Source organism: Amblyraja radiata, chromosome 13 (assembly GCF_010909765.2).
Source record: "Amblyraja radiata isolate CabotCenter1 chromosome 13, sAmbRad1.1.pri, whole genome shotgun sequence".
In the NCBI taxonomy this organism is placed as follows: Eukaryota; Metazoa; Chordata; class Chondrichthyes; order Rajiformes; family Rajidae; genus Amblyraja; species Amblyraja radiata.
In genome coordinates, this window is record NC_045968.1 from 55,412,382 (window position 1) to 55,426,925 (window position 14,544).

The window sequence follows — 14,544 nt, forward strand, 5'->3', positions numbered from 1 at the left end:
CTGCCTATAACATCCTGAAGCCGCAGTCTGCGGAGCTTCTAACCGCGGGCGCAGCGTGGATTTACCACCCGGAGCGGGATCCCACGCCGGGGATCCCTGGAGAAGAGCTCCGACCACCGGCTCGGGGCCTATAACATCCGGAAGCCGCCGTCTGCAGAGCTTCTAGCCGCAGGAGTGGCGTGGACTTATCATCTGGAGCCTGGGTTCCCTCGAACCAGAAAAGAGCTCCGATCGCCGGCCTGCGGCCTACAGCATCCTGAAGCTGCGGTCTCAGGTAGGGAAGCGCCGATTCGGGACTTACCGTCCCGACGAGAGGGCCTGTACATCTGGCCGCCCGCAGCGTCAACTGTGGAGGTTTATGGCCCTGACCACGGGGGAATAATGGAGGAGGACTGACTGTACTTTGTGCCTTCCACCACAGTGAAGAATGTTGTGGTGAATGTTTGTGTTAAATTTGATTGTGTATTGTGTGTTCTTTTTTTGATTGTACCACTGCTGGCAAATTCATTTCACTGCACTTTTATGTGTATGTGATGAATAAAACTGATTGATTGATTGATTGATATAAAAGTGCTGTTATGATCTAGAACCAAAGTGGATAAATGTCTACAATTTCCTAATTTTAAATTGTCTGATAATAATCTTAGTGCCTGTAATAAGGTAAAATATCTTGGACATTTTATAACAGAACAAATGACAGATGATGAGGATATTTATAGGCAACGCCGTATGATGTATGCACAAGCAAACATTCTCTTACTCAAGTTTAATTTGTGCACAGATGAAGTTAAGTTGTCTCTGTTCTGAGCATATTGTACACCACTCTATACTGCACACCTGTGGTCAAACTACAGAAAAGCAAGCTTATAGAGACTTAAAGTAGCATAATGATGCCATGAGAATATTACTTAAGAGACCTAGATGGTGTAGTGCAAGTGAAATGTTTGTGGCTGCAGTAGTCAATACTTTACAAACTGTCTTAAGAAATCTTATGTATAAATTTATTTGCCGGATTAATGAGTTTGAAAATGAAATCATCTTGACCTTATCAAACATAAGGTTTAGCACTGCATGCAACCAACCCCAGCTGTGGAGACATTGGTATAGTTATCTCATTGTAGGACACTGATTTTTTTAAATTCTTGATCTTAAACCACGTATTGTGATTTTGTATGTAATTTATTGTGCTTTTGTAAGTAATTTACTGTGCTTTTGTATGTAATTTATTGTGCATTTGTATGCAATTTATTCTAAGTAATGTCTTGTCTTTTATCTGTAATAATAAGTAAGTAAGTAATGGCAGAGCAGACTTGGAGGGCAGAAGATCTGATTGTGTTCTTATTTTCATTCTTGGTTGACACATTAACGGTGAATCAGAATGACACGTTCTGAGAACTATTGTCATATTTGTGTCTGAGTCATATGACATTCACAAGGTTGATTTCTTTCAGGTGGAATTGCGTGTTTGAAAATTTGGTGTGGCATAGTTTAACCTGGAAACATCTTGGTCATCATTAACTTGGATCAGTATCGTTTTGAAACACTGCATTGAAAACTGCTCTATCTTATGATTTATCTTATGTTTATAAATGGTATTGATATAAAGCGCTGGATTATATCCTTTGAAATGCTTTTCTTCAACCTTGTACCCACTTATTGAGTATTCTGCAGACCTGATTAATGGTATTAACAGCCTCACCCACTGAGTTTCTCCAGCATTTTTGTCTACCATGTATTAATAGTAACTTTCTTTGTTAATTTTCCACACTTGTAGATCTATCCAAGAACCGATTAGTGGAGATTCCAGCTGAAGTTTGTTACTTTGTGTCATTGGAGAGCCTTAATCTCTATCAGAACTGTATACGAAGTATACCAGAAGCCATTTTAAATCTACAGTCGTTAACATTTTTAAACATCAGGTATGCATTTTTGAAATACACACATCGAAGTAATATTTTGAATTGACTTCCAGTTGAAATTTTAATTTACTGATATTGCTTTCATATATTGGAATATTGTTTTGTAAATAGATTGTCATTATTCACTGTGACAGGTTTCACAAAACCTCTGAAGAATAGTAGCCTTGTTTCTCTTTGCCTTTTACTCCAGTGATCTTTTTGTTCTTTCTTCAGTCGCAACCAACTTGCAACATTACCTGCGCACATCTGTAATCTTCCTTTAAAAGTTCTGATTGCAAGTAACAACAAATTAATATCATTGCCCGAGGAGATGGGATTATTACGGCAATTAACAGAACTTGTAAGTACCACATATTATTGGATATACCAAGATGCAGAAGAAGTCCCACTGTTTTATTCTGGTTTATATAGTTGTGTATTTCGGTTAATTGGCCTTCAGAATAATTTAAGTCCTTTCATAAGAACCACAAAATTAACAAGTGCGGCGTGAAATTAAGAAGGTACATAGTGTTTTACTATTATTACTGATTAAGTGAGTGGATTTTAAGAATATAGTGGTAGCAAGACAAATTTATGAGGCTCTTGGAAAGTCACACCTGGAATAGTATATAAATTTGATCTCCCTTTGTGATCCATATTGGTCTTCTGCTCACATTCTCCTTTAGCAGCATTTGCTGTCTGAGAGAAAAAAAAGGATTGTTAGTAAGACCTAAATCCCTTTTTTCTCACTACCTCTTCTATGGCTGTGTATTTTCTTAAGCTTTGCAACTCTGATAAATTATCTGTGAGTGTTTCCAGGGTTTTCTGTTTAAATGATTGTATCCACAGCGTCAAAATCCAGTATAATAGATTAGGTTTATTATTGTTTAGTGTACCGGGTACAGTGACAAGCTTTGTTTTGCATGCTATTCAATCAGATCAGATAATATTATACACAAATACAATCAAGTGAAACTCGTACAATAGATAGAGCAAAGGGAAAGATACAGAGTGCAGAATAGAGTTCTCAGCATTCCAACCAATTTTATCGACAAAATCCAATGTCCAATAATCTCTGATAACAGAGGGGAACAAGTTTTATTCCGATTGGTGGAATATTGTAAAAGTTATCGAGGTTTAAAAATCTTTAAAAACATGCGTGCGCAGATTCCTTCAGTCAGCGCCAGGCAGTTTGGTTTCTTCTCCTGTCAGTCAATGCCACGGCCGGGATGGCGACGCCCCTTCCTGCTCCACCAGCGGTGGCCTGGCCCGCCTCACTCACAAACTCCTCTCTCCCCTCCTCACAGTAACTTGTCTATCGTCTCCCCCACCACCGGCGGCGGGGGTGGGGGGGTTCAGTGGAGGCCCTGGTCCCGTCTCTCTCTCCACCTCATCACTCATCCCTCTCCTCCGCCCGCCTGCGACAATGGCGGTCCCGTCTACCTGTCCCCCCCCCCCGTCCCCCCACGCCGCCGTTGCGGTAACTCTCCCTCATGCCCTTCTCAGAGGAGATCTTCTCCACCAGCTCTTCGAAACTCGTGGTGCCGTGACGAACGCCGACTCCATCTCCCCCTCCCCCCCCCCCGCGGCCTGGGCATGGCAGGGAAGGGCAGCAGCAGGCGGTCGGACAGGACGGGCAGCAGCAGGCGGTTGGATAGGACGGGAACGGGCTGAGCGGCGGCTGGGGCGGAGGGAGAGGGTTGCAGGGTGGCCAAGCAGTTTGCGCGGAGTTTCACTCTCTCACACACATATATACACTCACTCTCACTCTCACACTCACACTCACACTCAGCGCAAACTGGTCCAATCGTCAAGTCAACGGGATCTAAACCACTGTGGAGGAAAGAACTGCAGATGCTACTGTTTATGGAGGGAGTGACAGGGTAGGGGAAAGGTGAGGGAGGAGAGGTGGGGGAGGGGAGGACGAGAGGGGAATATTCCTGGGGAGGGGAGGAGGGAGAGTTGGGGGATTGAGGGAGAGGAAGGAGTAGGGAGGGGGAAAGTGAGGGAGGTGAGGAGAGTGGGGGAGGATGGGGGAGCGGAGGTGGGGGAGGTAGGGAGTGGGGAATATAGGAAGAGGAGGGCGGTGGGGGCAGTCAGGAGGGATAGTGGGAGGAGAGGAGTGGGGGATAGAGGGATAGGAGGAGGGTAGGGAGGGGGGAGAAATTATGGAGGGAGTGACTGAGGGTAGAGGGAGGGAGGGGAGGAGGAGAGGGGAAAGAAGAGGGAGGGGGAGTGCTGGGGAATGAGGGGTAATGAGCCGTGCCTGCGCAGTTGGGGGCTATGCGTGACTGGTGCCATATAGCGTTGAGGGGACGTGTTGCATTGGGGGAATGGGTGAGTGGTGGAATATTGCATTAGGGAATGGGTTGCGTTGGGGGACCAGGCCTCCTGTGTGACTGGGGCCCAACGGGTCCCATTGTTGACCTAATAGCACTGTTGGATTAGCGGCTCCATACATTCTGCAACAGTTCATCACCACTTCCAATGCAGCCACAGTCTAAAAAGTTGTTTGAAGTAATCTGACAGCAATATTGTTTTTCAATTTGAAATAAAAATGATTACATGATGTCGTATGTAGGGATATGTATGTTACATGTGTTCATGAGAATACAAACCTTAAAAATGATCTGAATGCATTCCAAAATAGAGATCTAATCCACGATTTGAAACGTGTAATATTTCCCAAAATGGTCAACAGTAACATCCTTTTCATACATAGTTTTGAGAGAAACATGCATTTAAAAAAATAAAAATAATTTTCAGACCCTTCCTGTTTTTCAGTACTGTATTCCGGAGGCTTAGAACAGCTGGTGAAATGTCCGGCTATTAATATTAGTTTATTATTGTCATGCATACTGAGACATAGTGAAATGCTTTGTTTACGTGCTCTCCAGTCAAGTCATACTACAAATGAATATAGTCAAGCCATACTCAAGTGCAACCGGTTGTGCAAAGACTAAAATACCAGAGTGCATAATCATGTAGCAGTTGCAGTGAAAAAGTCCAAGGACTGCAGAGAAGTTGGCTGAAAGCGGGCCAAGACCCTGCCACAGAGGGTAGTCGAGGCCAGTTCATTGGCTATATTTAAGAGGGAGTTAGATGTGGCCCTTGTGGCTAAGGGGATCAGAGGGTATGGAGAGAAGGCAGGTACGGGATACTGAGTTGGATGATCAGCCATGATCATATTGAATGGGTGCAGGCTCGAAGGGCCGAATGGCCTACTCCTGCACCTAATTTCTATGTTTCTATGTTTCTAATGGGAGGACGGTCAGTCATCTGCTAACTACGTGGAATAAACTGTTTCTGAATCTGGTAGTACGTGCTTTCAAGCTTTTGTATTGTTTGTCTGACGGGAGATGGGAGAAGAGGGAATGATGTGGGTGAAGAAAGTCCTTAATTATGTTAACTGCTTTCCCAAGGCAGCGTGAAGTGTAGATAGAGTAAATGTAGGGACACTGGTCTGTGTGATGGACTGGCCTACATTCACAACTCTTCACTATTTCTTGCAGTTTTGGACAGGACAAAAACTAAATCGACAGAATTCTTTAGAATATAGAGGCACAAACGTTGTGAATAAATGGATTCTTTATTCAGGCATTGTAGGTTAGATATACATGCGTGTTTAGCACTCTAACATAATAGCCATTGTTGTTGCTGAGAGGCTGTTGCCACGTGGGCTCGGTTGAGCTCCTGCTGAGGTGGCAGGACACTCATGAAGGAAGAGGAAGAGAGCAAGAGAGGGAAGGTCGGTTCTTATATACTAGGGTACACCCCTATACCCCGTGACTCCTTCCTGTGACTGCCGAGGATTTGTATAGCAAGAGTGGCCTAACCACTAGGTGCCGCTACAGGACCCCCCCCAGAACGGGAGGCAGGAAAACGAACAAGCTGACAAAACGCGGCAGCCTGACTCGTAAACTTACAGGCAGATCGTGAGGGCAGATGTCGAAAAAGGGTGCGGAAGCAAGATTGAGCGCAGCTCTTGCTGTGGGGTCGCTGGCACCCTGGCTGTGTGTCGGGACGGAGGGTGTCAACGGGCGTAGTCGACGCTCCGGCTGTGGCCGATCCTGAGGTATGCCGAGGAGTGCCAGAAGACCAACGCAAAAACCGCAGGACGAATGAGGGATAAACCAGTCACATCGACCAGCAGGGGATCGGGAGAAAGACGTCAGCAACAAGAAACTAATAGCAATATTAAGTTAAGGCACTACAGAGTCAAATGGAAAAAACTACAGTGAGCAAACTGCAAATATACATCAAAGTCCAAAGTGGTCGGATGCCGAAGGTGCTGCGGTTCGAATCAAGCAGGGTAGGACAGGAAACCAAAGTTTGAAATGTCCACTGTGCAATGAGAAGCTGTGCTTGCAACCGGAGGCTGTCGTGAAACCAACCGACCAGGGGTGGCGCTGTTGACATCGGTCAGGCTGCATAGACGCCACTCAACCAGAGTTGGCGCTGCTGACGGCGGTCGGGCAGCAGAGTCGCCACTCGACCAGAGGTGGCGCTGTTGATCATGGTCAGCCGGCCACAGCTGCCATTTTTGTAGTCGCTGCTGCGAAATCCGCGCTGCGTGAGAAGAAGGATGTCTTCGGGCAGCCGCCCCAGGTAGGCCCGCCCTATCGGGTGGCTAGGCCCTGAGCAGCGGCCGGCTGGGTAATGGGCGGGCCCACTCCCGAGGCCGTCAGGCGGGAGTCGGTGATGCTGGGGGCGGAGAGCAGCTACACTCGCAGCCTCAAAGGAAAACATCAGCTACTCCAGTCCTCTGGGATTTCAAATTGCAAAGATCTTAACTAAGATCCTTGACGTCTTTAACGGGGATTGATGAAAAGGGGATAAATATGGCGGATTAGGTTAAACGTATCTAAAATTTGAACATTCAATGTTCATACCAATAGGTTCTAAGGTAGATCCAGCAGCCCTTGGTGGGCCAAGCGTAATGGTTGCCAAGTCTACACTTGGTCTCACCGATGTAAACAAGGCCACCAACAACAGTATCCAACGAGATAACCTGTTTTGGAGGGATTACTGTGCATTCTGCCTAGTCCCATTCCTGCCATTCACCCATCTACTCTCTGCCTGAACCTTAGGTGTGACACCTCGTGCTAACTCCTGTCAGTGTCACTCTCATACCCCTGGATGAGTTTGAGATTGTCCTAACGCAGCCTCCTTTACGTCGGCGAGACCAAACATATACTCTGACCATTTCGCCGAACACTTGCGCCCGGTCTTCCATAGCATACTGGATCTCTTGATTGCTAACCATTTTAACTCCCTTTCCCATTCTGACTTTTCTGTCCTGGCCTTTCCTCTTCCATTGCCAGAATGATGCCACACATAAACTCAAAGAACAGCACTTCATATTCCGCTTGAGTAGCTTACAACCTAACAGTATGAACATAAAATTCTCAAATTTTAGTTAACTATAATACCCGCGCCCCCTTCCCTATGCACCTCCTGGACTTGCTCTCATTTCTCATCTCCCCTCCCCCTCACCTTCCACTTACATTTCTTCCTCTGGATTCATGCCTACACCTCTTCGATTCTATCTCATACCTTTTGTTTTTCATCTCTGGCCTTTGTCCAATCATCTGCCTATCGGAAAAAAAAATCATTCGATACAACACACCATGTAGGGATTAATAAAACATTGATTTAGTAAATCCTCTTTGAATTTCCACTACTACGCTGCGTACTCATTGTCAAAGATCTCATATCTATTTAAAATACTTTTAAATGTTCCTGCCACTTTCAAATAAACTCTCTGTTCTTGCAACCTCTAATATTCTATAATTTAGTATTATTTTACAGCCCTGTATTGTTCCATTTTCCATAAGCATAATCCCTACTTTAATGGTGCCAATGTGGAGATAGCCGAGGGCTCTCAAGTTCCTTCTCATAAATATCAACAACATTTTGTCCTGGACCATTCACATTGAAGCCACCGTCAAAATAATCACACCAACGCCTCTACTTTCTAAGAAGAAGAAGGAAGTTTGGTATGCTTCCTTGCCCTGAACCAATGTGGAAAATGACAATACATTTCAAAAACATTTGACTCATTCTGGGTCAGTATGATGGGGCTGTGTTTACAGGGTAGCTAAATACTTTAAACAGTGACTGGAGTATTAGTTTATTTGTAGGTCTTTGTTTGGTGCCTCAAGTGAGAATGGAGGAATTAATCAGTCAGTCAGTCAGTTGACTAGAAGTATTTAACTAATCTCTTTGTTTCTTTACAAAATTGCAGGATGTCAGCTGCAATGAGATACACACATTACCGCCACAGATCGGAAACCTGGAGATTTTAAGAGACCTGAACTTAAGGAGAAATCACTTAGTAACTCTACCAGACGGTTAGTTTTTTTTCGCAAGAAAATTTAAGATTTTTGCGGTGTGTAAGATTTATGCATTTCCTTGGTTTTCGTTCACAGAAAAGTCTGCAAATATTTACAGATTAACATGTTGTACTGACAATGCATTCTATTGTTCATAAAGAAAACAAGTACACGATGATTCTCCAGTTGTTCTCAGCTTAAGTTGCAGATTGGTCTCCTCTCCTGTGGGCATGCACAGTACCTTGCGCGCAGTCCATGGTGCAAAGGCAGAATTTCAGCTGCCTTTATTGCCCGTTGTACTATGTTCAACTCATGCGTCCATGGCACATGAGTTGAATATAATTACGCATATTACACATACTGCAGACGAAAGGCACAGGAGAGTTATGCCTACCTAAGATCGATTATTTAAATAATAACTATTTAATAATAAATACTGAATTTAGTAAATGAATTGGAAATCTTTACCATTTATATTTAATAATTACCTTTTTATAATTTTAATCAGGGTAGGCACTGCCTACCTTGTCTTCCCTGATGGCACGTGCCTGTGTGGTTTCCTCCCACATCCCAAAGACATGCGGGTTTGTAGGTTAATTGGCCTCTGTAAATTGACCCTGGTGTGTAGGGAGTAGGTACACAAATGGAAAAATATATGGAAATATATAGTGTAAAACGGGTGATCGATTGTCGTTGTGGACTTGGTGGGCCTGTTACCATGCTATATCTTTCAACTTCAACTTCACATAGAGGCATAAATATTCCAGGGTCATTTCCCGAGGCTGCTGATCTTGCCACTACTGTTGGTTGCAGTTAGAATCTGGCAAAATCACAAAGTAACAAAGTCTTAATCCAAACAAAATGTTTTAAAAACTAAAGATTTGTTTTTTGTCTTATAGCTCAATGAAAAGTATATTCCATGCTCCAATTTCATGTTTAATTTGCATAATTACTGGGAGACTGGCTCTGCTACATGATATGTATTTACTTTTGTGAGCATCAGTAATGAAATCATTGTAATGAAATTCATCAGTAATGAATCACCTGACATGAGTCATCGCCAATCTTTTGAGTGGAAAATCTTTTGGTAAAAATTACATTATGATAATATCTAATGTGGAAACTAGCAAGATGGAAGTTATGATTTTGTTTCATATGTAAGTTTTTTTTTTTTAGTTCAATGCCATTCAACAACCTCCAATTTAGAATGACCTACTGACTATTCCCAGCATTTCAATTTTTATGTGACCAAAACTGTTGTTTGATGCCATTTTTAATATTATTTGAACTATCAAAAATCAGTGAAATATCCTGCACATGGAGCATAGAATATTGAAACTTATAGGGGAGGATCAACCCCTTTGGCCCTCAAGGTTAATGCTGAATATGTTGCCAAGCCAAACTAATCTCACCTGCCTGCATATAATTTATATCCCTCCATTCCCCGCACACCAATGTTCCTGTCCGAAAGCCTCTTGCACGCCACTATGGTTTCTGCTGCCACCATCACCCCAGGCGGCTCGTTTCAGATACCCAACAACTTTTGTATAAAGTAAAAAAATCACCTTTAAACTTTGCTCCTATCACATTAAAGCTATACTCTCTCGTCTTTGACATTTCCACCCTGGGGGGAGAAAGGTCCTGGCTATCTCACCTATATATGCCTCTCATAATTTTATATACTTCTATCAGGTCTCCCTCAGCATTGGCTGGATTATATTTATGCGCAGTATTATCTGATCTGTTTGGATAGCGGGCACCACAAAAGCTTTTCACCAACCGGGAAAAGATAAGAAAAATACAGTCAAATTCCAAAAATCCTCTGTCCAAAAATCCCTATAGTTCAGCATTATGCCAGCTAATGTTTGACGTGGTCCCTCCCGCTCACGGGTCCCAGTTCCCATCCGCCCATATGACACAATGTGGCCCTGGTTCACATTCTCTCTTATAACACAGTTTACTGTGCTGCTTTAAACTTATCAGCTTCACTGGGAAATTAGTGCTAATACCATGTCATGGAAAAAGCATAATTAAATGTAATCCTTTAATTTACAAGTTTCAAAATATTCTAAACCATTTCCTTGTGTTTATCAAGTAGTGTTTTTCGAGAATTTGGTGTAAAAACAAGGAGGTCTGAGCAACACAACCAATAGATTGTAATCAGAACCTCAACACTGGAGCATTGTCCTGGGATCGGATAGGATGCTAGTATTAGTTCACTTATGTGAGAGGAATGATTTAGGACAGGAATTGAATAATGAAAATTACTAATTCAGATAATTTGAATGAAATAGTTCAAAGTTCATAAGGTTAATAAGGTAAGGCTCATTTATTGTCACATACACCAATTGGTGTAGTGAAATTCAAGTTGCCATTGCAGCACATTAATAAGAATACAACAAAACATAAAGAAATCTAACATAAAACATAAAAACATCCCCCCATAATGGTTCCCACTGTGAGGGAAGGCGCAAAGTCCAGTCCCTATCCCCTTGTCCACCCATAGTCGGACCTATTGAGGCCTCCGCAGTCGCTGCTACAGGGCCCGATGTTTCAGGCCCTTCTCGCCGGATGATGGTGCTCCAGCGTCGGGAGAACCCTCTCAGCGGCTTGGGATGCCTGGAACGGCCGCATCCTTACCGTAGACCGAGGCTTCCGAAGCCAACAGGCCGCGCTGGATGGAGCTCCACCACTGGCGATCCTGGCGAGAGATCCCAGGCTCCGCGATGTTTAAGGTCAGCGCCGCTGCCCGCGGCTGTCCGCACCACAGTCCCGTAGCTCCGCGATGTTCATCGGTTGACTTTGCTCCAGCGCGGCGACCCAGGTAAGGCATCACCTGCTAAGCTCCGAGATAGTGCTCAGCGCTGTGCCGCGGCCGAAGCCGTGGTTCTGGCCGGTCCCCTCTGGAAACGGCGCTCCAGACCCCGATGGTAGGCCGCGAGGAAGGGTCGAAGATGCTGCTCGGGGGAAAGCTGCCTCTCCGACCAGGTAGGGACTGAGAAATACAGTTTCCTCCTTCCTCCACCCCCCACACATAAAAAGAATAGACCTCCAAACAAACACTTCTTAACATACTAAAAATTAAAAAAAGGAGTGAAAGGACGGACAGCTGCAGGCAGGGCAGCCATACCCAACTGGACAGCGCCCCCTAGGTTCAATGATATTCAACAATTCTTGTTTTTACTCCTTTGAAATCAGTTGGAACCAGTTTAATAAAATATGGTTTGGTATTAAATCACAATATCTTTTCTATCAGCTGTTACTGATGAATACAATGTATACCAATACAAGTTTCTGAAGCATAATCATTGACCATCTAATTTTAATTTTCAGATTGCATTTAAATGAGGGGTTGTTTTATAAAGGATCTTGTCTTTTAATGTGATGTGTAATTAAATGTTCATTATCTTGTTAGAAATTGCAGATTTACCACTAGTACGATTAGACATCTCCTGCAATAAAGTGACAACAATTCCAGTCTGTTATAGAAATTTGCGACATCTTCAAACAATTATATTAGATAATAATCCTCTACAGTCTCCACCTGCACAGGTAAGTGCCACAGACTTGATTCTTATTATTTGTCAATTACCGTATTTCCCGGCAATGAAGACGCTATTTTTAACCCAAAAATAAGGCATGAAAATACACCTGCTCCTTGGAGGCGGAAGGTTAGGTTGTTAGCCAAGAAAGATAGACTTGGCTATCCTTTAGTACAGCAACATCAAGAACGATGTTGCTGTACTGAGGGATAGCCAAGTTTGTCCCTCACTGCTGGCAACTGATGGGAAGCGGCTGTAAAAAGGCAGCGCCGCTGGGGGGAGGGGGGGAGAGTTTCTTTCACAGTGTGTGGGAAGTCTGGCTCGGGTCAGCACAGGCAGGAGGGTTGAGAAAGAGGGGGTCGGGGATCATGCCAGCAACCCACTCACCGCTGCCACGGTGCTCCAGGTGCGGAGCCATCGCATTGTGGCCGGGGAGGGCAGTAGATCGGGTGGCTGCGAGCAGCCGCTGGAACTGGACAGTGGAAACAGCCGCCCCTTCTGCCGGCCCGCCAGCCAGCCACGGTGTCCTTCGGCACAGGCGCAACCAGTGGAGGTGGTGGTTGGCGGGTAGCCAACCACCACCATATATCTCTGTGTCTCTGTCTGTCTCTCTCTGCCCCTCTCCCTGTCTGTCCCGGGGAAGGCGACCTGGGAACTGCAGCCAGACCTGGGTACGTGAGTGATCTGGGAACTGCAGCTAGTCCTAGGGCACGCAGGCGATGTTGCTGACCCCTGGACTAAACCAAACCCTTGATCCTCTACCGCCATCCTTTTTTCAAAATTTAGCAACTTAAATTAGGGGTGCGTCTTCGACGCAGGTGTCTCTTCATTGCAGGTACGTCTTCATAGCCGGGAGATACGATATGTATTTCAGACATCACTAACTAATTTACTTTACAAAGCTGGTGTTGCCAGAAATCATGATTGTGTTTCCATTCAAAATCCATAATTAATGTGAATCCTTGCTGCTTTGGTCACATGGTATCCCATCCTAAGATTGAAAGTTGTTACAATTGCCTCACTTAACCCACTAATAATTGCCCAGGTTAAAAACTTTCAAGATATTTGCGATGACAGGCTTGAAAATTTTCATCGTCAGTGTTTTCAAGTGAACATATTATTTGGATGTATTTCCAGGATGTCTTAAATAATGTCTCACATAGAAATATTTAGTTAACGATGAAACACAAATAATTAAAAGCAAATTATTAATAGTATTAGGAGATTGGCGCAGTAGCAGGAAATTCAGAATAAGAATAATAGTCAAGTATTCTAGCTCGATCTGCGCAGTTTCCACTACTAACCATATGAATGACTTAAAAGGGGATGGAGGCCAGGTTTGATGTAACAGTCGGCATTGCAATAAAGGTTACAGATGAAAATAGAAAAACTAAGTATTCAATACTTTGTTAATATTACTAAGTATTGTAATAATAGTTAGTTATTAAATAACTAAATAGGCAGAGCTCGTAGGCAAATGAGAGTTGAAGCATAGATCAAAAAGAATAGATCAGAGTACATTCTATATAGTGAAAAGGCTTCAGAGTGCATGAACTTAGAGATAAGAATGAGAAATATGAACAGGAGTAGGGCATGCTTCCCGAGTTTGCACGAACATTCAATAAAATCGTGGCAGGCATTTTTCCAGCACTATCTAATTATATCCAGAAATCATTCAATATCAAATTTCCTCTTACCTCAGTCCTAAACATCCCATCCTTTATTTTGTGAGTGATCTCCAGTTCAAGGCTTCTCAGCTAGGGGAATCATCTCTGCATTCAGAATGAATGAGATGTGCTCTCATTCTTTAAAACTCTTGTGAATACAATTCTAGTCCTTTCGATCTCTCCTCGTATAACAAACCTGTCTTCCTTGGAACAAACTTAAGGAGCCTTTGCTACAGTCCTATCACAACGGCATTCTTTCTTGGAGAAGGAGGCCAAAAAGCTATTCAATGCTACTGATACCGTTTCGCCACAACCCTATGCAATTACAGTAAGACATCCTTATTTCTGTATTCAACGCTTTTTGAAGCTTTCAAAGCTCTAGAACATTAGAAAATAATCAGAGGCCCAGATATCCAAGGCTTGTAATGCACAGTTTGAAGTCATACGGTACCCGGACATGGTGTTAAAGGACGAGATGCCAAAGCGAAGAAATGGAAGCCAAAAAACCGAATGGAAACGACGCCAAAAAGCCAACTCACCAAAAGGGCGGATCGCGGAAAAGCCAACTAACCGAACGACGCATCGCTGAAAACCCAAATAACGGACATGACGTCGCCGGGGGGCAGGACTTGTCAGCAATTGGTCCAGACCCCCTCGTCCATAACATCACTGGCCTGGGGAGACGGGAGGGTGAGGGCCATTTTTAATTCTCCTTTGCCGCTTTTGGACTTTCCTGAATATAAACTAAAACCCCGTGTGATTGGAACCTTCAGTTGATTTAACAAAATAATAATCCAAATTGGTTCCATAGATATTTACACCAACTGTAACAATTATATTTTGACTTCCACAATACATTTACATACACTACACTACAGTGCATCTTGAGAGCCAGTGGTTCTTTTGGGTGTGAATCGGGAAACCAGTCGAAAAAAATGACTTTTATTAAAGAATATCTTAGCTCCCTGAATCTGTTCAGTGATATGAGTCGGAAGCCACGGAACATTTTTGAAAGCGGGGAGGCTGAGCAATCACTAATCACCGGCCTCCGGGTGTGGGAGGGTGGCACCATTATTTGTTGTTGCTCAACCTCCAAAAACTG

At 43.7% G+C, this 14,544-nt stretch overlaps 1 protein-coding gene across 10 annotated transcripts in view; it reads left to right on the forward strand.

The window, feature by feature from the left end:
- The window catches only part of lrch3 (leucine rich repeats and calponin homology domain containing 3), a 124,096-nt gene that overhangs the window by 41,060 nt on the left and 68,492 nt on the right, over positions 1–14,544 (forward strand). For all 10 annotated transcript variants that reach the window (XM_033032107.1, XM_033032106.1, XM_033032108.1 and 7 more), the window contains exons 2-5: positions 1,775–1,919; positions 2,133–2,259; positions 8,146–8,251; positions 11,649–11,785. In XM_033032107.1, coding sequence (XP_032887998.1) covers positions 1,775–1,919; positions 2,133–2,259; positions 8,146–8,251; positions 11,649–11,785 — 515 coding nt within the window. The remainder of the gene's footprint in view (positions 1–1,774; positions 1,920–2,132; positions 2,260–8,145; positions 8,252–11,648; positions 11,786–14,544) is intronic.